The 27,612-nt window shown below is 52.8% G+C and overlaps 1 protein-coding gene across 1 annotated transcript in view; it reads right to left on the bottom strand.

Annotated features, from left to right (window-relative positions):
- Nucleotides 1-8,495: 8,495 nt before the first annotated feature.
- EXOC2 (exocyst complex component 2) overlaps nt 8,496-27,612 on the bottom strand; it is a 244,203-nt gene continuing 225,086 nt past the window's right edge. Inside the window, exons 26-30 of the mRNA XM_032977440.2 lie at nt 15,183-15,305; nt 14,989-15,050; nt 13,918-13,977; nt 12,211-12,296; nt 8,496-9,280 (exon numbers count right to left, since the gene is read on the bottom strand). Coding sequence (XP_032833331.2) covers nt 12,227-12,296; nt 13,918-13,977; nt 14,989-15,050; nt 15,183-15,305 — 315 coding nt within the window. The 3' untranslated portion in view covers nt 8,496-9,280; nt 12,211-12,226. The remainder of the gene's footprint in view (nt 9,281-12,210; nt 12,297-13,917; nt 13,978-14,988; nt 15,051-15,182; nt 15,306-27,612) is intronic.

Raw genomic sequence — 27,612 nt, 5'->3', positions numbered from 1 at the left:
TGGCGCACGTGAGCCGAGTTGGCGCGGGTCCTGCACGGTACTGGTAGTGGTTTTCCCACTGGCGACATCCAAACCGAACCAGCACGGGCTGCTGCGCCCACACGCGTCTCCGCTCGCTCACTACTATTAAACATATTAAAACATTAACATTTTATATATTTAAATGAGGGGGGGGGGGGGAGGGGTCATAGAACATCTGGACCACCTTGTAAGGATGATGGTGATTAGTGACAGCAGCAGTAGCAATGCGATGCCAGGAGGAGGATCGGGAAGTGAAACACACGATACGTTATTTTGTATTTTATTACCATGTAAAGCCCACTGAGCAACGTAGCCCTTTTTCAAAAGTTAGTTCATAGTTTCATAGTTTTCATTTATTTGGTATAGCCCTGTGAGCCATTCGGCTCTTGAATCGGGTGTGAACCGCAACAAACAAAAAACATGAACAAGAAAACATCTTAAAGTGACTTTGTGTGACTGTGCGAACAGAAAATACAGGAAAAAATATCAAAATATTCCTGAAAAAAGCGGCCTGGCCATCACAAATGCATGCTTAGCCACCCATTTATAGCGGCAGTAAAACACTCTCGAAACGCTCAGCGATGTCCATTCTGAATGCGCAGGGAAAACCCGGAGAACCCGCAGAAAAAAAATTCCATCACGGGAAGAGAGAGACAGAGACGCAAACTAAATATACAGCAGCAGGCGTCGTCAGGGTCGGGTTCGAACCCACGATCTCCCGCACATCAGGCGAGGGAGTCAACATCTCATAGCTACCGTGGCACCCTAACACCGAAACGAGGGCGCCACCGGTGGCTAGGAGATGTTAACTCCCTCGCCAGGTCTACAGGAGGTCGTGGGTTCGATCCCGAACCTGACGTCGTCTGCTGCCGTGTGCTTGGAGTCTGCGTCTTTCTCTCTCACGGTGGTCGCGTGGATTTGTCTACGGGTCCTCCGGTTTCCCCCTCCACATTGATCATCAACACCACCGCGTGTTCAGAGTGTTTGGCAACGGCTATAAATGTCCACGTGATGATGATGATGACGATGAGCCACTTGTTTGAGCTGTCATCTGTGATGGCCAGGTCGCTTCTGAAAAAGGGCTCTGGGGAATTACGCCTGCTAACGTCAAACTAACGTTCCTGCGGAGGGAGCTGGTTTGGAACGTCGGGTTGCTCGGTCAATGGCCAGGGTCAACAACAACGGCGGCACCACCACGTGGTGTATTCACCACAATATGCCCCACTGTGAGATGCGGGCACAAGCCGGCGTGAGTAGGTGAAACGTTGAGTTTTATAAGGGCACCACGGGGTGACCAGCCCCTCCCCTCCCCACCCTCCCCTCCCCACCCAGCCCCACCCCTCCCATGTTTGGATGCACGACGGACGGACGGACACAATAATCCCCTGTGGTCTGCTGGTGGTGTAACCAGGAGGTTCCTACACAGTAATAATGCTTTGTCGAGCTTATCCCAGGATGCAATCCGTTACGAACATAAACCAACACGGGCCTAGATAGAACGTCACCAGGGCCTTGGGGCGGTTATCGTGGGACAGATAAGCTCTCAACACGTGCACAGGGCAAAGTTCCCCCGTGTAGCCTCAGCAGGCTATAGGGGCAAGTGCTCGCTCCTGTTCGCGAGCGGCAGCAACTAATTAAAGGTCACCACCGTGGCACACGATGGGGGTGGTGGGTGGCCAGCACCACGCCCGGCCGCCTTTGTTTCCCCAGCAGTGCTCATGATTGCCACACACCGCGCCGGGTACTCATTTGAGGCCGAGCCGAACTTGGGTACAAAGTAAAAAGTAAAAACAAACCCACAAAGACAAAGATCCCCCGTGTATCGTCTTCGCAGACTGTTGGGGCAAGTGCTGCTAGCGACCACTGATTTCAGGCTGAAACTATGGCACACGAAGGGGGGGGGTGACTTGACCAGCACCACGCCCGGCCGCCTTTGTCTCCCTGGCCGTGCCGATTGTTTACGCAGCGCGCCATGTACTCATTTGAGGCTGAGTCGACCTAAGACACACACACACACACGTGGCTGTAAACTAACGCATTCTCTTTATTTTGGGCAGTGGACCGAAATTGACTTAACTGCAATGTGTCACATAGCTGGTGTGTGTGTGTCACACAGCTGGTGTGTGTCACATAGCTGGTGTGTCACATAGCTGGTGTGTCTGTCACATAGCTGGTGTGTCACACAGCTGGTGTGTCACATAGCTGGTGTGTGTCTGTCACATAGCTGGTGTGTCACACAGCTGGTGTGTCACATAGCTGGTGTGTCTGTCACATAGCTGGCGTGTCACATAGCTGGTGTGTCACATAGCTGGTGTGTCACATAGCTGGCGTGTCACATAGCTGGTGTGTCTGTCACATAGCTGGCGTGTCACATAGCTGGTGTGTCACATAGCTGGTGTGTGTCACATAGCTGGTGTGTCACATAGCTGGTGTGTCACATAGCTGGTGTGTCACATAGCTGGTGTGTCACATAGCTGGTGTGTCACATAGCTGGTGTGTCACATAGCTGGCGTGTCACATAGCTGGTGTGTCACATAGCTGGCGTGTCACATAGCTGGTGTGTCTATCACATAGCTGGTGTGTCACGTAGCTGGTGTGTCACATAGCTGGTGTGTGTCTATCACATAGCTGGTGTGTCACATAGCTGGTGTGTCACATAGCTGGTGTGTCTGTCACATAGCTGGCGTGTCACATAGCTGGTGTGTCACATAGCTGGCGTGTCACATAGCTGGTGTGTCACATAGCTGGCGTGTCACATAGCTGGCGTGTGTCACATAGCTGGTGTGTCTATCACATAGCTGGTGTGTCACGTAGCTGGTGTGTCACATAGCTGGTGTGTCACATCGCTGGTGTGTCTATCACATAGCTGGTGTGTCACGTAGCTGGTGTGTCACATAGCTGGCGTGTCACATAGCTGGTGTGTCTATCACATAGCTGGTGTGTCACGTAGCTGGTGTGTCACATAGCTGGTGTGTCACATAGCTGGTGTGTCACATAGCTGGCGTGTCACATAGCTGGTGTGTCTGTCACATAGCTGGTGTGTCACATAGCTGGTGTGTCACATAGCTGGTGTGTCTGTCACATAGCTGGTGTGTCACATAGCTGGTGTGTCACATAGCTGGCGTGTCACATAGCTGGTGTGTGTCACATAGCTGGTGTGTGTCACATAGCTGGTGTGTCACATAGCTGGCGTGTCACATAGCGTGTGTGTCACATAGCTGGTGTGTCACATAGCTGGCGTGTCACGTAGCTGGTGTGTCTGTCACATAGCTGGTGTGTCACATAGCGTGTGTGTCACATAGCTGGTGTGTGTGTCATATAGCTGGTGTGTCATATAGCTGGTGTGTCACATAGCTGGTGTGTCACGTAGCTGGTGTGTCACGTAGCTGGTGTGTCACATAGCTGGCGTGTCACATAGCTGGCGTGTCACATAGCTGGCGTGTCACATAGCTGGTGTGTGTCACTAGGCTGGCGTGTCACATAGCTGGTATGTCACATAGCTGGTGTGTCTTGTCACATAGCTGGTGTGTCACATAGCTGGTGTGTCACATAGCTGGCGTGTCACATAGCTGGTGTGTCACATAGCTGGCGTGTCACATAGCTGGTGTGTCTATCACATAGCTGGTGTGTCACGTAGCTGGTGTGTCACATAGCTGGTGTGTGTCTATCACATAGCTGGTGTGTCACATAGCTGGTGTGTCTGTCACATAGCTGGCGTGTCACATAGCTGGCGTGTCACATAGCTGGTGTGTCTATCACATAGCTGGTGTGTCACGTAGCTGGTGTGTCACATAGCTGGTGTGTCACATAGCTGGCGTGTCACATAGCTGGTGTGTCACATAGCTGGCGTGTCACATAGCTGGTGTGTCACATAGCTGGCGTGTCACATAGCTGGCGTGTCACATAGCTGGCGTGTCACATAGCTGGTGTGTCACATAGCTGGCGTGTCACATAGCTGGTGTGTCACATAGCTGGTGTGTCACATAGCTGGCGTGTCACATAGCTGGTGTGTGTCTATCACATAGCTGGTGTGTAACATAGCTGGCGTGTGTGTCACATAGCTGGCGTGTGTGTCACATAGCTGGCGTGTCACATAGCTGGCGTGTCACATAGCTGGTGTGTCACATAGCTGGTGTGTGTCTGTCACATAGCTGGTGTGTGTCACACAGCTGGTCGGGTCACATAGCTGGTGTGTGTCACGTATCTGGTGTGTGTGTCACATAGCTGGTGTGTCACATAGCTGGTGTGTCACATAGCTAGCGTGTCACATAGCTGGTGTGTCACATAACTGGTGTGTCTGTCACATAGCTGGTGTGTCTGTCACATAGCTGGTGTGTCACATAGCTGGTGTGTCACATAGCTGGCGTGTCACATAGCTGGTGTGTCACATAGCTGGTGAGTCACATAGCTGGCGTGTGTCACATGGCTGGTGTGTGTGTCACATAGCTGGTGTGTCACATAGCTGGTGTGTCACATAGCTGGCGTGTGTGTCACATAGCTGGCATGTCACATAGCTGGTTTGTCAAATAGCTGGCGTGTCACATATCTGGTGTGTCACATAGCTGGCGTGTCACAAAGCTGGCGTGTCTATCACATAGCTGGTGTGTCTGTCACATAGCTGGTGTGTCACATAGCTGGAGTGTCACATATCTGGTGTGTGTGGCACATAGCTGGAGTGTGTGTCACATAGCTGGTGTGTCACATAGCTGGCGTGTCACATATCTGGCGTGTGTGTCACATAGCTGGCGTGTCACATAGCTGGCGTGTCACATAGCTGGTGTGTCTGTCACATAGCTGGTGTGTCTGTCATATAGCTGGTGTGTCACATAGCTGGCGTGTCACACAGCTGGCGTGTCACGCAGCTGGTGTGTCACATAGCTGGCGTGTCACATAGCTGGTGTGTCACATAGCTGGCGTGTGTGTCACATAGCTGGTGTGTGTCCCATAGCTGGTGTGTGTCACATAGCTGGTGTGTATCACATAGCTGGTGTGTCACATAGCTGGCGTGTCACATAGCTGGCGTGTGTGTCACATAGCTGGTGTGTGTCACACATCTGGTGTGTCACATAGCTGGTGTGTGTCACATAGCTGGCGTGTCACATAGCTGGTTTGTCACATAGCTGGTGTGTCACATAGCTGGCGTGTCACATAGCTGGTGTGTCACATAGCTGGTGTGTGTGTCACATAGCTGGTGTGTGTCACATAGCTGGCGTGTCACATAGCTGGTGTGTCACATAGCTGGTGTGTGTGTCACATAGCTGGTGTGTGTGTCACATAGCTGGCGTGTCACATAGCTGGCGTGTGTCACATAGCTGGTGTGTCACATAGCTGGCGTGTCACATAGCTGGCGTGTGTGTAACATAGCTGGCGTGTCACATAGCTGGTTTGTCACATAGCTGGTGTGTCACATAGCTGGCGTGTCACATAGCTGGTGTGTCTGTCACACAGCTGTTGTGTCACATAGCTGGTGTGTGTGTCACATAGCTGGCTTGTCACATAGCTGGCGTGTGTCACATAGCTCGTGTGTCACATAGCTGGTGTGTGTGTCACATAGCCGGTGTGTCACATAGCTGGTGTGTCACATAGCTGGCGTATCACATAGCTGGTTTGTCACATAGCTGGTGTGTCACATAGCTGGCGTGTCACATAGCTGGTGTGTCACATAGCTGGCGTGTCACATAGCTGGTGTGTCTGTCACATAGCTGGTGTGTCTGTCACATAGCTGGTGTGTCACATAGCCGGTGTGTCACATAGCTGGCGTGTGTCACATAGCTGGCGTGTCACATAGCTGGTGTGTCACACAGCTGGTGTGTCACATAGCTGGTGTGTCACATAACTGGCGTGTCACATAGCTGGTGTGTCTGTCACATAGCTGGTGTGTCTGTCACATAGCTGGTGTGTCTGTCACATAGCTGGTGTGTTACATAGCCGGTGTGTCACATAGCTGGCGTGTGTCACATAGCTGGCGCGTCACATAGCTGGTGTGTGTCACACAGCCGGTGTGTCACATAGCTGGTGTGTGTGTGTCACATATCTGGTGTCGCATAGCTGGTGTGTCACATAGCTGGCGTGTCACATAGCTGGCGTGTGTGTCACATAGCTGGTGTGTGTGTCACATAGCTGGTGTGTGTGTCACATAGCTGGCGTGTCACATAGCTGGCGTGTCACATAGCTGGCGTGTGTGTCACATAGCTGGTGTGTGTGTCACATAGCTGGCGTGTCACATAGCTGGCGTGTGTCACATAGCTGGTGTGTCACACAGCTGGTGTGTCACATAGCTGGTGTATCACATAACTGGCGTGTCACATAGCTGGTGTGTCTGTCACATAGCTGGTGTGTCTGTCACATAGCTGGTGTGTCTGTCACATAGCTGGTGTGTTACATAGCCGGTGTGTCACATAGCTGGCGTGTGTCACATAGCTGGCGCGTCACATAGCTGGTGTGTGTCACACAGCCGGTGTGTCACATAGCTGGTGTGTGTGTCACATATCTGGTGTCGCATAGCTGGTGTGTCACATAGCTGGCGTGTCACATAGCTGGCGTGTGTGTCACATAGCTGGCGTGTCACATAGCTGGCGTGTCACATAGCTGGCTTGTGTCACGTAGCTGTCGTGTCACATAGCTGGTGTCTGTCACATAGCTGGTGTGTCTGTCACATAGCTGGTGTGTCACATAGCTGGTGTTTCACATAGCTGGTGTCACATAGCTGGCGTTTGTGTCACATAGCTGGCGTGTGTGTCACAGAGCTGGTGTGTCACAAAGCTGGTGTCACATAGCTGGTGTGTGTGTTACATAGCTGGTGTGTGTCACATAGCTGGCGTGTCACATAGCTGGCGTGTCACATAGCTGGCGTGTCACATAGCTGGCGTGTCACATAGCTGGCTTGTGTCACGTAGCTGTCGTGTCACATAGCTGGTGTCTGTCACATAGCTGGTGTGTCTGTCACATAGCTGGTGTGTCACATAGCTGGTGTGTCACATAGCTGGTGTCACATAGCTGGCGTTTGTGTCACATAGCTGGCGTGTGTGTCACGGAGCTGGTGTGTCACAAAGCTGGTGTCACATAGCTGGTGTGTGTGTTACATAGCTGGTGTGTGTCACATAGCTGGAGTGTCACATAGCTGGCGTGTCACATAGCTGGTTTGTCACATAGCTGGCGTGTCACATAGCTGGTGTGTCACATAGCTGGCGTGTCACATAGCTGGTGTGTCTGTCACATAGCTGGTGTGTCTGTCACATAGTTGGTGTGTCACATAGCTGGAGTGTCACATAGCTGGTGTGTCTGTCACATAGCTGGTGTGTCACATAGCTGGTGTGTCTGTCACATAGCTGGTGTGTCACATAGCTGGAGTGTCACATAGCTGGTGTGTCTGTCACATAGCTGGTGTGTCTGTCACATAGCTGGTGTGGTACATAGCTGGTGTGTCACATAGCTGGTGTGTCTGTCACATAGTTGGTGTGTCACATAGCTGGAGTGTCACATAGCTGGTGTGTCTGTCACATAGCTGGTGTGGCACATAGCTGGTGTGTCACATAGCTGGTGTGTCACATGGCTGGCGTGTCACATAGCCGGTGTCACATAGCTGGTGTGTCACGTAGCTGGTGTGTGTGTCACATAGCTGCTGTGTCACATAGCTGGTGTGTGTCTGTCACATAGCTGGCGTGTCACATAGCTGGCGTGTCACATAGCTGGCGTGTCACATAGCTGGTGTGTCACATAGCTGGTGTGTGTCACACAGCTGGTGTGTCACATAGCTGGTGTGTCACATAGCTGGTGTGTCACATAGCTGGCGTGTGTCACATAGCTGGTGTGTCACATAGCTGGTGTGTCACATAGCTGGTGTGTCTGTCACATAGCTGGTGTGTCTGTCACATAGCTGGTGTGTCACATAGCTGGCGTGTCTGTCACATAGCTGGCGTGTCACATAGCTGGCGTGTGTCACACAGAGACCCATAGACTCACACAGAGACCCATAGACTCGCACAGAGACCCATAGACTCACACAGAGATCCATAGATTCACACAGAGACCCATAGATTCACACAGAGACACAGACTCACACAGAGACCCATAGACTCACACAGAGACCCATAGACTCACACAGAGGCCCACAGACTCACACAGAGACTCACACAGAGACTCAGACTCACACAGAGACCCATAGACTCACACAGAGACCCATAGACTCACACAGAGACTCACACAGAGACTCAGACTCACACAGAGACCCATAGACTCACACAGAGACCCATAGACTCACACAGAGACACATAGACTCACACACAGAGACCTATAGACTCACACAGAGACCCATAGACTCACAGAGACCCATAGACCCTCACAGAGACCTATAGACTCACACAGAGACCCATAGACCCTCACAGAGACCTATAGACTCACACAGAGACCCATAGACTCACATAGAGACACAGACTCACACAGAGACACATAGACTCACACAGAGACCCATCGACTCACATAGAGACCCATTTATTTAGAACTGCTCCACGTGTTTAGTTTGTTGTCCTTGAAAGCACAGTTGGGATATGTACGGTGCAAAAGAAGTTCAACACATACACAAAGACAAAGATCCCCCGTATAGCCTTAACAGACTGTTGGGGCAAGTGCTGTTAGCGAGCACCTATGAAGGCCGGAACGGCACACGAGGGGGTGGGTGGCCAGCACCATGCCCGCCGACCTTTGTATCCCCAGTGGCGATGTTGACAGTCTGCACCAGGTACTCATTTGAGGCTGAGTTGACCTAGGGGAGGGCCAGGACCGGTGCAGATAATCGTCACTGGCGGTGGCCGTGAGCGGGAATTGAATTCGGGTCACTGGTTTCGTAGCGCAGCATAGCGCTAACCATTGCACCACCGCTCCCCATCATACACGCACACGTACACACGTACACAGAGACGCACGTACGCACACACACACACGGGTTCACGCACACACACAAAGGAATGCGTTACTTAAAAAAACTAAAATCCCAACGCCAAACTCTGGGATAGCCTTGGCGGGGGGGGGGGGGGGATGCCACACGTTCGTGAAAGCTGCGAGTGGCATCGCCACCACTACCACGGACATCATCACCCTCGTCGTCATCGTCGTCATCATCATCATCACAGTCGTCATTCCGGCACAGGCTCGCCGTCTCCCCCGTGGGTCACCGCCCCTCGTGCCACCGTCCCTGCGGCTCCGCCGTGGTTGGTTTTCTTCAGCACGACAGGCTCCACGCACTGCTGAGCGCGCTGGGGGGCTGCAACGGGAGCAGAATGACGCGTCAGGACACACACAAAGGTCACCACCACCACCCCCCCCCCCCCGGCGCAGCCTTCGCAGACTGTTTGGGGGGGCAAGTGCTGTCAGCGAGCAACTACGAAGGCCGGCACTTTGGCACTCGAGGGGGTGGGGGAGCCAGCACACCACGCACGGCCGCCTTTGTCTCTCCCCAAGTGGCGACGTTCACACGTCGCACCGGGTGCCCGTGGGGAGCGGCGCCGACCGCTACACCGCCGCCACCCCCCACCATAGATACGCACGGACACACGTGGCACTTGTGCCGGGCTAGGTGCACCTCGAGGCCACGTGAAGTTTCGAAGGCCCGCTGGCAAGGAGGTCATGGGACAGATCCAGCAGGTGCCATGGGTTCACCGAGACGGCTGGCAGATGCACCACCTGTGCCACCTTCGGCGCCAACTTGCTGCAGCGTCGCTCCTCCGCCCTCCGTTGTTGCCGGAGGGCGACTGCCTCCAACTGCCCGGCGGCAGCGGCGGCGGCAGCAGCGGCAGCGGCAGCCTCCTTCCCGAGCCTCCGCCTCGACACCGCTGGTGCCGGTCGTCGGCAAGTCCACTCAGCTCCACATCCTCCCGTATCGCATCAGCTCCATCTCCTCCCGAGTCCGCCTCGCGCCCGTTTAGCCCCCTCGATCCGGCCAAACAGAAGCTGCCCGGGCATGTGGTGGCCGGGCGCGTGGCGGCTACGTGGCCCAGCCAACGCAGGCTTGCCCGCCGGAGGAGCTCGCCGATGATGGGGACTCCGTCCAGACCTCTCAACGGCGGGCGAAGCCCTTGGCAACGTAACCCAGCTTGGTTAAACGCTGGGTCGGCCCCGATGCTTTCAAACCGGCACGGCCGTTCCATTTGAGGGGTCACACGTACATCGCTAATCACGGAGGCGGGAGGCCATGACCGTGGCCCAGAAGGCCCGAAGCTTCGTGTGGGCCCTTCTCTGGCCGGCGGCGGTGCCATCGCGCGGAGGAAGTACGTGGGGCAAATCGAGAGGCGGAGACCAGGAGGCGATTTTCACGAAATGCTGAGAAGGGTGGCGTCTGTTGTGCAGGCTGCCCCACGTGACATCGCCACAGCATGCCCCAAATAGGCAAAGGTTATTGGGATTTGGTAATGGACTTCTTCCGCACTGTATGTCGCCGACCGTGGTAATCGCAGGTGCCAGGGTATGACGACAAGCTAAACACAACAATAACAAGCAGTTCAAAGGAAATTAGTCTCTGCGTGAGTCTATGGGTCTCTGCGTGAGTCTCTGGGTCTCCGTGTGAGTCAATGGGTCTCTGTGTGAGTCTATGTGTCTCTGTGTGAGTCTATGGGTCTCTGTGAGTCTATGTGTCTCTATGTGAGTCTATGGGTCTCTGTGTGAGTCTATGGATCACTGTGCGAGTCTATGGATCTCTGTGTGTGTATGTGTGTCTCTGTGTGAGTCTTTGTGTCTCTGTGTGAGTCTTTGTGTCTCTGTGTGAGTCTATGTGTCTCTGTGTGAGTCTATGGATCACTGTGTGTCTGTGTGTCTCTGTGTGAGTCTTTGTGTCTCTGTGTGAGTCTATGTGCCTCTGTGTGAGTCTATGTGAGTCTATGGGTCTCTATGTGAGTCTATGGATCACTGTGCGAGTCTATGGATCTCTGTGTGAGTCTATGGGTCTCCGTGCGAGTCTATGTGTCTCTGTGTGAGTCTACGGATCACTGTATGTGTCTGTGTGTCTCTGGGTGAGTCTATGGGTCTCTGTGAGTCTATGTGTCTCTGTGTGAGTCTATGTGAATCTATGGGTCTCTGTGTGAGTCTATGGATCACTGTGCGAGTCTATGGATCTCTGTGTGTGTATGTGTGTCTCTGTGTGAGGCTTTGTGTCTCTGTGTGAGTCTATGTGTCTCTGTGTGAGTCTATGTGAGTCTATGGGTCTCTGTGTGAGTCTATGGATCACTGTGCGAGTCTATGGATCTCTGTGTGAGTCTATGGATCTCCGTGCGAGTCTATGTGTCTCTGTGTGAGTCTATGGATCACTGTGTGTGTCTGTGTGTCTCTGTGTCAGTCTATGGGTCTCTGTGAGTCTGTGTCTCTGTGTGAGTCTCTGTGAGTCTATGGGTCGGTGTGAGTCTATGGATCACTGTGCGAGTCTATGGATCTCTGTGTATGTATGTGTCTCTGTGTGAGTCTTTGTGTCTCTGTGTGAGTCTATGTGTCTCTGTGTGAGTCTATGTGTCTCTGTGTGAGTCTATGGGTCTCTGTGTGAGTCTATGGATCACTGTGTGTGTCTGTGTGTCTGTGTGTCTCTGTGTGAGTCTTTGTGTCACTGTGTGAGTCTATGTGTCTCTGTGTGAGTCTATGGGTCTCTGTATGAGTCTATGGATCACTGTGTGTGTCTGTGTGTCTCTGTGTGAGTCTTTGTGTCTCTGTGTGAGTCTATGGATCACTGTGCGAGTCCATGGATCTCTGCGTGTGTCTGTGTATGTTGAACTTATTTCGCACCGTACGCAGCCAAAGATGTCCATCGGTACGGGGGAAATTTGCCAAAGCCCCCCACGCTCCATGCCGTAGAAGCTAACGAACACATTTTCATTGCACCAGGCAAGGCCAGACGGAGCTTTCATCGCTACTTTCCAGAAGCGACCTGGCTATCAACATTATAGCGCGACCGAGTGGATTATCGTCGTCATCGTCGTCACCACGTGGACATTGTAGAGCAGCAGCCAAATGCTCTGAACGATTAACGCGTCGACCGATTCTCAATGTGGCGGGGACAAAAAAGCCGGAGGATCCGGAGAAAAAATCCACGCTACCACGGGGGGAGAGAGAGAGAGAGAATACACGGCAGGCGTCGGGCTCGCGAGAGAACCCACGGCCTCCTGCGCACAAGGCGAGGTAGTTAACATCCCGCTAGCCGCCGCGGCTACTCACCTGGTGGCGGCGACGCCTAGGCATTGAAGCAAGTGAGCTGCAGCTTCATGGTGCTCTTGAAGCGATTCATCAGATCCTCCAGCAGCCTGCGGACGTGGCCACAAAAGAGATGGCGGACGTGAACGCTCACCTGTAGAGTCACAGGTGAACACTCACCTGTAGAGTCACAGGTGAACACTCACCTGGAGATCCATAGGTGAACACTCACCTGCAGATCTACAGGTGGGAACTCACCTGTAGATCCATAGGTGAACACTCACCTGTAGAGTCACAGGTGAACACTCACCTGTAGAGTCACAGGTGAACACTCACCTGTAGAGTCACAGGTGAACACTCACCTGCAGAGTCACAGGTGAACGCTCACCTGTAGATTCACAGGTGAACACTCACCGGCAGATCCACAGGTGAACACTCACCTACAGATCCACAGGTGAACACTCACCTGTAGATCCACAGGTGAACACTCACCTGTAGAGTCACAGGTGAACACTCACCTACAGATCCACAGGTGAACACTCACCTGTAGAGTCACAGGTGAACGCTCACCTGTAGATCCACAGGTGAACATTCACCTGTAGATTCACAGGTGAGTGTTCACCTGTAGAGTCACAGGTGAACACTCACCTGTAGAGTCACAGGTGAACACTCACCTGTAGATCCACAGGTGAACACTCACCTGTAGAGTCACAGGTGAACGCTCACCTGCAGATCCACAGGTGAACACTCACCTGTAGATCCACAGGTGAACACTCACCTGCAGATCCACAGGTGAACACTCACCTGCAGATCCACAGGTGAACACTCACCTGCAGATCCACAGGTGAACACTCACCTGTAGAGTCACAGGTGAACACTCACCTGCAGATCCACAGGTGAACACTCACCTGTAGAGTCACAGGTGAACACTCACCTGTGGATCCACAGGTGAACACTCACCTGTAGAGTCACAGGTGAACACTCACCTGTAGATCCACAGGTGAACACTCACCTGTAGAGTCACAGGTGAACACTCACCTGTAGATCCACAGGTGAACACTCACCTGTAGATCCACAGGTGAACACTCACCTGTAGAGTCACAGGTGAACACTCACCTGTAGATCCACAGGTGAACACTCACCTGTAGATCCACAGGTGAACACTCACCTGTAGATCCACAGGTGAACACTCACCTGTAGATCCACAGGTGAACACTCACCTGTAGATCCACAGGTGAACACTCACCTGTAGAGTCACAGGTGAACACTCACCTGTAGATCCACAGGTGAACACTCACCTGTAGATCCACAGGTGAACACTCACCTGTAGATCCACAGGTGAACACTCACCTGTAGATCCACAGGTGAACACTCACCTGTGGATCCACAGATGAACACTCACCTGCAGATCTACAGGTGAGTGTTCACCTGTTGATCTACAGGTGGGCACTTACCTGCAGATCCACAGGTGAACACTCACCTGTGGATCTACAGGTGAACACTCACCTGCCTTCGTCTCCCTAGTGGTGATGTGTGGTTTGGCGCTATCGTTATCATCACTCTGTCGGACTATCATCGTCACTATCACCCCCCCACCCCACTACCTCCACCCCCCCACCACCCCCCCCACCACCCCCCCCACCCCACTACCTCCACCCCCCCACCACCCCCCCCACCACCCCCCCCACCCCACTACCTCCACCCCCCCCCACCACCACCCCCCCCTCGTACTTTTTCTCAGTGCCGCTGGGCACTTGGTGCAGTTGAGCCAAGGCCTGCGAGAAGCTCTGCCTGTAGGGGGGGGGGGGGGGGCACACGCCACCACCCTTGCAGGTCACAACCACTCACCAACTCACCCAACCACTCACCAACTCACCCAACCACTCACCAACTCACCCAACCACTCACCAACTCACCCAACCACTCACCTGCCAACCACTCACCCACTCACCCAGCCACCAAACCACTCACCAACTCACCCAACCACTCACCAACTCACCCAACCACTCACCAACTCACCCAACCACTCACCAACTCACCCAACCACTCACCTGCCAACCACTCACCCACTCACCCAGCCACGCACCCACTCACCCAACCACTCACCAACTCACCCAACCACTCACCAACTCACCCAACCACTCACCAACTCACCCAACCACTCACTCGCCAACCACTCACCCACTCACCCAACCACTCACCCACTCACCCAGCCACGCACCCACTCACCCAACCACTCACCAACTCACCCAACCACTCACTCGCCAACCACTCACCCACTCACCCAACCACTCACCAACTCACCCAACCACTCACCAACTCACCCAATCACTCACCCGCCAACCACTCACCCACTCACCCAGCCACGCACCCACTCACCCAACCACCTACTCACCCAACCACCCACCCAACCACGCACCCACTCACCCAACCGCTCACCCACCCGCTCACCCACCCGCTCACCCACCCGCTCACTCACCTGCTCACCCACTCACCCACCCAACCACCCACCCACTCACCACCCACCCATTCACCCAGTCACCCATCCATCCACCCAACCACCCACCCACTCACTCTCACCCACCCACTTACTCTCACCCACTAACTCACTCGCTCACCCACTCACTCACCCAATCGTCCACCCCCTCACCCAACCACCCACCCATTCACTCGCTCACCCACTCACCCACTCACCCAACCACCCACCCACTCACTCACCCACCCACTCACCCAACCACCCACTCACTCACTCACCCACCCACCCACCCACCTACCCAACCACCCACTCACCCACCCACTCACCTGGAGCTAGGGGTCTGGAAGGAGTCGACGGCATCTCTCAGGGCACTCACCTCCAGCCGGGCCTGCCAGACACACGCGGGGAGGGGGGCGGGGAACGTCACTGTGACGTCATGGGAACGTGGTGGGAACGTCAGGTGAACGTCAGGTGAACGTCAGGTGAACGTCGGGGGACGTTGTGGGTGCGTGGCGGCGACCTGCAGGGCTCCATGTGCGCTGAATGAGGCGACGCACTGCATCAGCCGCGCAATCTCCTCGGCCACGGCCTCCACCAGGCTAGACACCACGCGGGGCACCAGCTCCTTAGAGACGGAAAACGCCTGCACACACACACAGACAAAGATCCCCCATATAGTCTTAACAGGCTGTCGGGGCAAGTGCCGTTAGCGAGCAGCGCCTACGAAGGCCGGCACCGTGGCACTCGAGGGGGTGGGTGGCCAGCGCCACCGCCACCACGCCCGGCCGCCTTTGTCTCCCCAGTGGCGATGTTTACTACGCACCGCACCGGGTACTCATTTGAGGCCGAGTCGACCTAGGGGAGGCCCAATACCGGTTCAGATAATCGCCACTGGCGTCGGCCGTGAGCGGGAATCGAACTCGGGCGGCCGGGTTCGTAGTGTAGCGCGCTAACCGCTACACTACCGCTCCCACATACACACACACGTACACTCACTCACTCGCACTCAACAACAACAACCTCCATTCGCCACTAAGTGGCGGTGACATCACCACGACGCTTGTGCCAGGCCATGTGCACGTTGAGGCCACGTGAAGTGTCAAACGCCCGCCGGCAGGAGGTCACGGGGCAGACCCAGGTGCCACGGGTCGACTGACTGAGATGACTGGCCGATGCACCACCTGTGCGTCAGGGCCGTGATCGAACCCACGACCTCCTGTACACAAGGCGAGGTAGTTAACATCTCCTAGCCATCGTGATGATGATGAGAGAGAGACACGCAAACTACAAATATACAGCAGCAGGCGTCAGGGTCGGGATCGAACCCACGACCTCCTGCACACCAGGCGAGGTAGTTAACATCTCCTAGCCACCGTGATGATGATGAGAGAGAGACACGCAAACTTCAAATATACAGCAGCAGCAACAGGCGTCAGGGTCGTGATAAAACCCACGACCTCCTGTATACCAGGCGAGGTAGTTAACATCTCCTAGCCACCGTGGTGCCCTTCCAGGCTAGACGGAACGTCTTGGGAGGAAGTGGGGTTATACCCACACTTGACCCCACCAGAAGGCGACGCATATTTCTTTATTTAACAGGGCAGGAAATGTCATTAAATTCCTCCTTTTTGTGTGGTCTATGACCACAAACACACAACTGCACAGGTGCCTGTGACGCAGTCACTTCTGTCTGGGCCTGGCCTGACCACCAATGCAGAAGTCGGGCGAGTGCTCACACACACACACGCACACACAGATACACACACACACAGATACACACACACACGCACACACACAGATACACACACACACAGATACACACACACACGCACACACAGATACACACACACACAGATACACACACACACGCACACACACAGATACACACGCACACACACAGATACACACGCACACACACAGATACACACACACACAGATACACACACACAGATACACACACACACGCACACACACAGATACACACGCACACACACAGATACACACGCACACACAGATACACACGCACACACAGATACACACGCACACACACACAGATACACACGCACACAGATACACACGCACACAGATACACACACACACAGATACACACGCACACACAGATACACACACACACAGATACACACGCACATACACAGATACACACGCGTACACACAGATACACACATGTACACACACAGATACACACACACACAGATACACACGCGTACACACAGATACACACGTGTACACACAAATACATACACACACACACGCGCACACACACAGATACACACGAACGCACACACACAAAGGTCCCCTGTATAGCCTTAACAGACTGTTGGGGTAAGTGCTGTTAGCGAGCAGCGCCTATGAAGGCGGGTAGAGCACACCAGGCCAGGGCACACTAGGGGGTAAGTTTAACTTTTTATACACCACAGTACGTAGCCAACCGTGCAGGGGAAGAACAACAAACTAAATACAACAACAAGAAGCAGTTCTTAAGAAACTAAAGTTTATACAGAAACCATCATCACAAGAACTCCGCTCATCCTCACAGCAGCAGCGGCTTATGCCTTGGCCATCGAACACCGCATCAGCATCATTGTCGTCGTCATCAACATCATCGTCGTCGTCATCATCATCATCGTCGTCGTCATCATCATCATCGTCGTCATCATCGTCGTCATCATCGTCGTCATCATCGTCATCATCATCATCATCATTATCGTCATCATCATTATCTTCATCATCATCGTCGTCATCGTCGTCATCATCATCGTCATCATCATCGTCATCATCATCGTCATCATCGTCATCATCATTATCGTCATCATCATCGTCATCATCATCGTCATCATCATCCTCGTCATCATCATCGTCATCATCATCATTATCGTCGTCATCATCATCATCGTCGTCATCATCATCATCATCGTCGTCATCATCATCATCATCGTCGTCATCATCATCATCATCGTCATCATCATCATCATCGTCGTCGTCATCATCATCGAGCGGCGCTTTCAGATGCGCTGCTGCTTCTGCGGCCGTCTGGAACGCTCTTCCTGACCAATATTAGCAAGGCACTGGGAGCTCCGATGCACTTTGAAATCATCGTCATCTACATTGACAAACTAATTTCTTAAGAACTGCTTGTTGTTGTTGTGTTGAGTTTGTTGTCCTTCTCCCCGCACCTCCGATGAGCATGGTTGCCTACGTACTGTGCGAAAGAAGTTTAACATACATACGAGGATTGTAGATCAAACACACCGCGTGGTAAAAATGTATTTGCGTTCACGATCGCGTCATCAACCTCCTAATGCCACACGCCACCTATGATGGCGGGAATAACGTTCTGGTAATGTCATATGTGACATCACTTCCTGGTGACGGCGTGTTTTGGAAGAATCCAAAAAGTTCTCGTGTGTGGCTGGCCTTTTGGATTTTTTCAGATTGGGTTAATGTTGTTCAGCAGTGTATCGCGCGTGCGCGCCGGTCATGCATAAATGCATCTCTCGCAGTCGCCAAGGAATCACGGACAAAGACACAAGGCAGCAGCCAGGCGGTCAGGAAAAGGCGCTGCCAAACAATTGCCCAAGCTCTGCAGTCCTTTGTATGTTAACACGTTTTCAGCCAACCATGGGCAGATGCAGATAGCCGATGCACGAATGGGAAATCAAAAAACTCTTCAGGAGTAGTGGGTGCCACCGTGGGTCACCCGTACCACACCGCACGACGTGTAGCGACGCAACTCCCCGAGATCCACAAATACGAAGGAGACATCATCACAGCGACGACGACGATGATGATGATGACGACGACGACGACGATACACTACTCCCTCCGTTTGCTCCCGATGCGGTTGTCCACTGGCTTCACCACCCGAATGTGAAAATGTAGTCCTTGCCTCTGCATCTACATCAGCAATATATGAACGAATATTCAGGAGGCCAACTAATGATGTGTTGACACGTGGATTAATCTGAAAATTGGGGAGCGCGCTCGTCCGCGTGCGTCTGGCACACGAGTGGGTGGGGGTGTGATTGGGGAGCCTGCATGCCGTCATGTAGACATTGCCTGCGCTAAGCTTAAATAACATTGAGAAATATTTACACATGCACAACAACAACAACCGCCATTCGCCACTAAGTCACCACGACGCTTGTGCCAGGCCATGTGCACCTTGAGGCCACGTGCACACACACAGACACACACACAGACACACGCACACAGATGTAATGATCCCCCTATGGCCTGTAACAGACTGTTGAAGCAAGTGCTGTTAGTAGCGAGTAGCAGCACCTATGAAGGCGGGCACCACGGCACACGAGGGGGTGGGTGGCCAGCACCACGCCCGGCCGCCTTTGTCTCCCCCAGTGGCGATGTTAACGACACACCGGGGCACCAGGTAGTCATTTGAGGCTGGGTCGACCTTCTACTCCACACACGCGTGAACACATGCACACACGGCCAGGTCCAGGTAATGCCGAAGCGTCTCAATGCCATTCAAGGCGGCCATTTGGTTCTGCTTCTTCTCCACGCACACGGACGTGCACACACACAAGCACAGACAAACACGCCCGCATGACAAATAAAAATCCCCTGGCGTGTCAAAGCGAGAATCACGAGGGGCGAACACCTGGAGTGGGCAAACTTCCTTCCTCTTGTTCAGCAGCGCTCTTCCTCATGCACACCACTCACCTCCCATCTCTCTCTCACCTCCACTCTGCTACCCCCCCCCCCCTCCAAAACCCCCACCTCCCCCCCCCCCCATTGCACCACTCAAGCAACCACCGTTAACCGTCTCCCCCTTTTTCCTGGCACTCCACCACCATCATGGCCAGGTCCAGGTAATGGGAAAGAGGCGGCCATTTTGCCTTTAAGTGGCGGCCATTTTGTTGTGCTTCCCCCGTGGTATGAGGCCGATGTTGATTTGGGGTTCCTCGGCGATTGTCAGAGATAACTTTTTGCGATGAAAGACGCCGCCACAATATGTGACCACTACGAGTTATCGTAGAGACCCGTGGACACCTATTCTCAAGACACGTAGAAACCCATCGGAACTCAGAGATTGATACGAGACAAATAGAGGCTCATAGAGACCGATGTATAAACTATTAAATTACTATTATATTCTTGGTTCTTTCGGTAAGGTCACGTAGAAGGGAAACAATAAAATAACGTGGTGCTAACGTTAAAAAAAAAACCGCCACTTTTTTCAAATTTTCTTGCTGTGGTTTTCACACCTGATGATGACTGCTTGTGTTGCAGTCGAAACGTCGTGAGAAGTTTATTGTTTTATATTTTTATTATTCCATTTTTTCCCTTCTACGTGGTGACTTTACCGAAAGAACCAAGAATATGAATCCCTGCAGTCATGAAAGCTTTAAATATTAAATTACTATTGAACTATTTTATTTTACCAGGTAAAGGCCCACTGAGCTGTATAGCTGATTTTTAGAATCGACCTGGCCACAAATGATAGCTCAATGAAGTGGCTTTATCATGTGGAAATTAATAGCAAAACATTCTAAACGCATGTTTATAAACGTGGAGCGAAAACCCAGAGGACCTGGAGACAAATCCACGCGAGCGTGGGGGGGGGGAACATGCAAATTCCAAATATACAGGTGTCAAGATCGGAAAGGAATCCACAATGTCCTGTCTACCAGGTGAGATAGTTAACATCTCATAGCCACCGTGATGTAGATGCAGAGCAACACATAGACTCACAATCAGGTGCCCGAGTCAGCATACCGCGCCAGGAGCAGTCGCGTAGTGTATCACTGTGATGACTTCTCCTTCATAATTTGTGCATCAGGGCATTGCGCTGTATTACGGTCTGTTATGGATGACCACGGTCGCACACTACTTGAGAGTTTTTTTTATTTTAAATTAGTGCATCAGCTATTATCTGCATCTGCCATTGTTTGCGCCGTGGACGCGGTTTTAGGGTGAACCATGAGCAGCTTCGTGGAAGATCAAACCCAGGGGGATCTTCTGGGTTATTTTGCTCACTCATATAGCCCCCCTGCGCACACACCACCCCTCCCCCCCCCCGTCTCATGTAGCAGTCATGTTAAACCCGACAGTAGTTCCTGCTTTATAGAGCCATCTTTGATTTCATCACAGCCACTGAACTGTGCTCTCAGCGTGCCCACGCGCTGTTATCATCAGCAGCATCACCATCAATAAATTCTACTTGTTTTGTGGCCGCCATTTTGATTTGTGGCCGCGGATCTTGTTTTAGGAGCAGCCATTTTGTTTTGGAGCCATCGTTTTGATTGGGAGCCACCCTCTTCACATCTTCCTCAAGAGAGCCGTCATATCTTACGAACAACTGCTGCCCTTCCTAACACGGCGACTCTCCCTCTCTCTCTCAATCGCACATTCTCTTCTTTGACAAATCTGCAATCTCTTATTTACTGCCTACCCCCTTTCATCGTGACAGCCGTATTTTTATTCCGACAATCGGAGGAGTGCCGGGAGGCTGAGTTCGAGTCCGGGAAGCTGCCTATGATCAAACCGGAATCTCAAGGGGTGGTGAGGTTGAGGATTTTAGTCCGGTCACCACTGACGATTACACAGACACCTATAGATTCGCACGGCGACATAAGACTCGCACGAGCCGAGTCGTGATCAAACCAGGACCTCAAGGGGTCAGTGAGTCGACGGTCTCAGCGCCGTCACAAATAACTGCGCGCAGAAAAAAACACGCCGTTACGGTAGATTCGTCTCCGTGCATAATTTGCCCGAATCCCAGCTCTGAGAACTAAACTGTCGGCTTGACCGTCACGCGCGATGAACCTCACACTGTCGCATGGCAGAGCGGCTGGGGAAGGGTGATGCTCTCTCGTGTTTGTGGGGACCAGAGCTCACACAAAGAAGAAGCAGGGATCTCAGGGGTTTGCTCTGTAATATCCGCATCCACGAGCCGTTTTGTGTGGGTCAGAGTGATCACTTGAAGAAGGGTTCCGAGTGGTAGCTCTGTGATATCTGCTTCCTTGGCCCGTGCTCTATTCACACGGACGGTGGTGAGCTTTCCGAACGGATTCCTCGTTTACGTGACAATGCTTGTCGCGCAGTCTGGGTCGAAAAAAAATTGTCACTCTGATAGTGCTTGTAAGTAGGATGGCCCGCCGCCGGATTCGAACCGCTCACCTCTGCAAATAATGAAATTATAAAAAAATATATATATTTTTTACCAGGTGTAAGGCCCACTGAGCTGTGTAGCTCTTTTGTAGAAGTGACCTGCCTATCAAAAATGACAGCTCAACAAAGTGGCTTATCATCATCATCATCATCACGAGGGTAATTTTTAGCAGCAGCAGCCAAATACTCTAAAACGCATGAAGTTCATTCTAAATGTGGAGGGGAAAAATCGAAGGACCCGGAGAAAAATCCACCCGACCACGGGGAGAGAGAGAGAGAGAGACACGCAGACTCCAAATATACAGCAGCAGGCGTCAGGGTCGGGATCGAAGCCACAACCTCCTGCACACCAGGATTTGTAGCTAATATCTCATAACCACCGCGACACAACCAGGACTGCCTCTTACACATCCCATCGGCCGCTACGGCCTCCCGGAAGCGCATCACATCGGGCAGTAACTCCACATATACAGCAGGCGTCAGGGGTCGTGGATCGAACCCACGACCTCCTGTGTGCCGGGCGAGGTAGTTGGCATCCCCCCTAGCCACTAGCGGCGAAAGCGCCGGGCTGTGGCTTGCGATCCGCTCGCAATGGATTTAAAACGAATTTCTCCACTGCTTTTTGCGTTTACTTTGTGGCCCTTCCCCCACCCTGCACCGAGGATAAGCACGGTTCGCTACCGCGATACGATGGTGCGAAAGAAGTTCAACGCGCGAACGCATACGTACGGAGCAATCGCAAAAGCATAACGACGTTTACAAAAAAAAAAATCGCAACCTCCACCAACCCCTCCCCCAAAGCAAAAGTCATCGCACGGAGAGTTTCGCAAGCAAGCGTGAGCAGCATCTGCCGCTAGCGACACAGAGAAAGAGAGAGAGAGAGAATAGGACGCGTTAGATTTCTAAGCTGGTTTTGGGGGGCGGTGACGGAGGGGGGGGGGGGGGCGGTGGGAAAGAATGAAAAACACGAACAACACGAGAAATTACGCTGAGCATGACATAAACCGTTATATAGGAATCTTGTGCAATCTTGCGCGTGTCTTTCTGGAGACCGCACATCCACGGTGGGTGGGTAGTAGTGGGTGGTGGTGGGGGGGGGGTGAAGTGGGGGGGGGGGTGAAGTGGGGGGGGGGGTGGAGTGGGGGGGAGCAGTAAATTCGAGAAAAGGGGGAAGCTTCTGGAGCCAACTTTATATTTTTTTCCAGAGTTGCTCAATTGCAAAATCCCCCGTCAGGATGCGCCGGGCAGACGTGTCAACGTCCAGCGATGGTGCAATGCCTCGGGAGAAAAAAAGTATCAACTAAAACGGTGAACTAGTTTTCATTATATTCTAAACCAGATGGAAGCCGCCCACTGAGCTGCAATGTCAGCTGTTTTTCAAAAGCGACTGACCCCCAGCTTTCACAAATTGTTAATCAGTGAAGCGGCTAATCAGCATCATCATCAGCATCATCAGCATCATCGCCCTCATTGCGTGGACATTTATACCAGCAGCCGAACACTCTAAACGTATGTTTATAGAGATTCACGAAGGCCCATAGACCCACAGAGACCCATACTCATAGAGACCCATAGACCCACAGAGACCCATATTCATAGAGACCCACAGACCCAGAGAGATCCACAGAGACCCATACTCAGAGAGACCCATAGACCCACAGAGACCCATATTCATAGAGACCCATAGACCCACAGAGACCCATACTCATAGAGACCCATAGACCCAGAGAGATCCACAGAGACCCATACTCAGAGAGACCCATAGACCCACAGACCCATATTCATAGAGACCCATAGACCCAGAGAGATCCACAGAGACCCATACTCATAGAGACCCATAGACCCAGAGAGATCCACAGAGACCCATACTCAGAGAGACCCATAGACCCACAGACCCATATTCATAGAGACCCATAGACCCAGAGAGATCCACAGAGACCCATACTCATAGAGACCCATAGACCCAGAGAGATCCACAGAGACCCATACTCATAGAGACCCATAGACCCACAGAGACCCACAGAGACCCACATTCATAGAGACCCATAGACCCACAGAGACCCACAGAGACCCATATTCATAGAGACCCATAGACCCAGAGATATCCACAGAGACCCATACTCATAGAGACCCATAGACCCAGAGAGATCCACAGAGACCCATACTCATAGAGACCCATAGACCCACAGAGATCCACAGAGACCCATACTCATAGAGACCCATAGACCCACAGAGACCCACAGAGACCCATATTCATAGAGACCCATAGACCCAGAGATATCCACAGAGACCCATACTCATAGAGACCCATAGACCCACAGAGACCCATATTCATAGAGACCCACAGACCCACAGAGATCCACAGAGACCCAAATTAAAACTAAACTATTTTTTATTTGACCAGGTAAGGCCCCACTGAGGGTTGCAGCTCTTTTTTAACACAAACGACAAGCTCAACGAAATGCCTCATCATCATCATCATCACCGTGCGGAAATGTATAGCGGCAGACAAATACTCACGCTTCTACGGACTAATGGGGACTTCATAGAGAGCCGCGGAGAGCCGCACTCACAGAGTCCTATACTCCCGTAGACTCACAGCAACCCACAGAGGACCCATACTAAAAACAACTAAATTACTTTTGTTGTTTTTTTACCACGCAAGGGTCCCTCTGAGCTCTACTGCATAGCTCTTTTTGCAATAAGCGACCCTGGCCATCACGCGCGGTAGCTCAAGCCGGTGGCCTACCATCGCCGTCACCACGTGGGAGTGTACAACAGCAGCCACGTAAACTCTCCGCACGCGTGATGCCGATTCTCAAACGTGGTGTCTTGTGACCGCAGGAATCCCCACACTCTTTGGTCCGTTTGGTAAAGTCACGTGGGTTGGACAATGAAATGAAACACGACGTTTCGGGCGCAACACAAGCAAAGCGTCCGTCATCAGGTGGGGAAGCCACGGTCTGCTGCTGAAGCAGACTGTTTTCTTTTCATTATTATTATTATTTTATCTTATACCTACGTGACTTTACCGTAAAGGAACAAAAGACCACGGGGAAAGAGAGAGACACGCAAACTACAAATATACAGCAGCAGCAGCAGGCGTCAGGGTCGGGTTGAACCCACGACCTCCTGCACACCAGGCGAGGTAGTTAACATCTCCTAGCCACCGTGATGATGATGAGAGAGAGACACGCAGACTTCAAATATACAGCAGGCGTCAGGTTCGGGTTGAACCCACGACCTCCTGCACACCAGGCGAGGTAGTTAACATCTAGCCATCGTGATGATGATGATGAGAGAGAGACACGCAGACTTCAAATACACAGCAGGTGTCAGGTTCGGGTTGAACCCACGACCTCCTGCATACCAGGCGAGGTAGTTAACATCTCCTAGCCACCGTGATGATGATGAGAGACACGCAAATTCCAAATAAACAGCAGTAGGCGTCAGGGTGAGGATCAAACCCACGACCTCCTGCGTACCAGGCGAGGTAGTTAACATCTCATAGCCACCGTGATGATGATGAGAGAGAAACACGCAAATTCCAAATATACAGCAGTAGGCGTCAGGGTCAGGATCGAACCCACGACCTCCTGCATACCAGGCGAGGTAGTTAACATCTCCTAGCCATCGTGATGATGAGAGAGAGACACGCAGACTTCAAATATACAGCAGTAGGCGTCAGGGTCAGGATCAAACCCACGACCTCCTGCATACCAGGCGAGGTAGTTAACATCTCCTAGCCACCGTGATGATGATGAGAGAGAGACACGCAAATTCCAAATATACAGCAGTAGGCGTCAGGGTCAGGATCAAACCCACGACCTCCTGCGTACAAGGCGAGGTAGTTAACATCTCCTAGCCACCGTGATGATGATGAGAGAGAGACACGCAAATTCCAAATATACAGCAGTAGGCGTCAGGGTCAGGATCAAACCCACGACCTCCTGCACACCAGGCGAGGTAGTTAACATCTCCTAGCCACCGTGGTGATGATGAGAGACACGCAAACTCCAAATACACAGCAGGTGTCAGGGTGAGGATCAAACCCACGACCTCCTGCGTACCAGGCGAGGGAGTTAACATCTCCTAGCCACCGTGATGATGATGAGAGAGAGACACGCAAATTCCAAATATACAGCAGTAGGCGTCAGGGTGAGGATCAAACCCACGACCTCCTGCATACCAGGCGAGGTAGTTAACATCTCCTAGCCACCGTGATGATGATGAGAGAGAGACGCAAATTCCAAATATACAGCAGTAGGTGTCAGGATCAGGATCAAACCCACGACCTCCTGCATACCAGGCGAGGTAGTTAACATCTCCTAGCCACCGTGATGATGATGAGAGAGAGACACGCAAATTCCAAATATACAGCAGTAGGCGTCAGGGTCAGGATCAAACCCACGACCTCCTGCGTACCAGGCGAGGTAGTTAACATCTCCTAGCCACCGTGATGATGATGAGAGAGAGACACGCAAATTCCAAATATACAGCAGTAGGCGTCAGGGTCAGGATCAAACCCACGACCTCCTGCACACCAGGCGAGGTAGTTAACATCTCCTAGCCACCGTGATGATGATGAGAGAGAGACACGCAAACTCCAAATACACAGCAGGTGTCAGGGTGAGGATCGAACCCACGACCTCCTGTACACCAGGCGAGGTAGTTAACATCTCATAGCCAGCGTGATGATGAGAGAGAGACACGCAAACTCCAAATACACAGCAGGTGTCAGGGTGAGGATCAAACCCACGACCTCCTGCGTACCAGGCGAGGGAGTTAACATCTCCTAGCCAGCGTGGCGCCCCTTGTAAAGGCCGGCACTGTGGCACACGCGGCACGTGGTGTGGCCAGCACCGCACCCGACCGCCTTTGTCTCCCCACTAACGATGTTCACGACACACCGTGCCAGGCAATCATTTGAGTCTGAGTCGACCTAGGGAAAGCACGGCACCGGTTTTAGACATTCATCGCCGGCGTTGGCCGTGAGCGTGGGAATTGAAATCCGTAGCGCCCGCGCGCTAACCGCTGCACCGCCGTTCCCCACGTGAACACACATCGTGGGCAAACACGGCGCTACACAAAACACACAAAGACAAAAGATCCCCCCCCCCACCGTGTAGCCTGTAACAGAGTGTTTGGGGCAAGTGCTGCTGTTAGTAGCAGCGAGTAGCAGCGGCGCCGCCTACGAAGGCCGGCACCGTGGCACGCCAGGGGGTGCGTGGCCAGCACCACCACGCCCGGCCGCCTTTGTCTCCCGCAGTGGCGATGTTTGCCACACACCGCTACACCAGGTACTCAATTGAGGCCGAGTCCAACTAGGGGAGGTCCAAGGGACCGGTTCAGATTAATCGCTGCCACCGGTGTCGGCCGTGAGCGGGAATCGAACCCGGGTCACCGGGAACGTACAGCAAGCGAGTTTGTCAGTGGCTTCCTCGTGTCCGAAGGGAGAGCGTTCCAGACGGTTGGAGTTAACTTGTGGCAGGAACTTTGTGCGTAATGAGCGGGTGGTTGTGCGTGTGTGCGTGCGTGTGAGTGTGTGCGTGCGTGTGAGTGTGCGTGTGTGTGCGTGCGTGTGAGTGTGTGCGTGTGTGTGCGTGCGTGTGAGTGTGTGCGTGCGTGTGAGTGTGCGTGTGTGTGTGTGAGTGTGCATGTGTGTGCGTGCGTGTGAGTGTGTGCGTGTGTGTGCGTGCGTGTGAGTGTGTGCGTGCGTGTGAGTGTGTGCGTGTGTGTGCGTGCGTGTGAGTGTGTGCGTGCGTGTGAGTGTGCATGTGCGTGTGTGTGCGTGCGTG

This window comes from Petromyzon marinus, chromosome 63 (genome assembly GCF_048934315.1).
Source record: "Petromyzon marinus isolate PM22_M1 ecotype Great Lakes invasive population chromosome 63, UKy_Petmar_22M1.pri1.0, whole genome shotgun sequence".
Lineage (NCBI taxonomy): Eukaryota > Metazoa > Chordata > Hyperoartia > Petromyzontiformes > Petromyzontidae > Petromyzon > Petromyzon marinus.
Note: the sequence above shows the minus strand (reverse complement) of the source record. Positions and strands in the feature narration are given on the sequence as shown.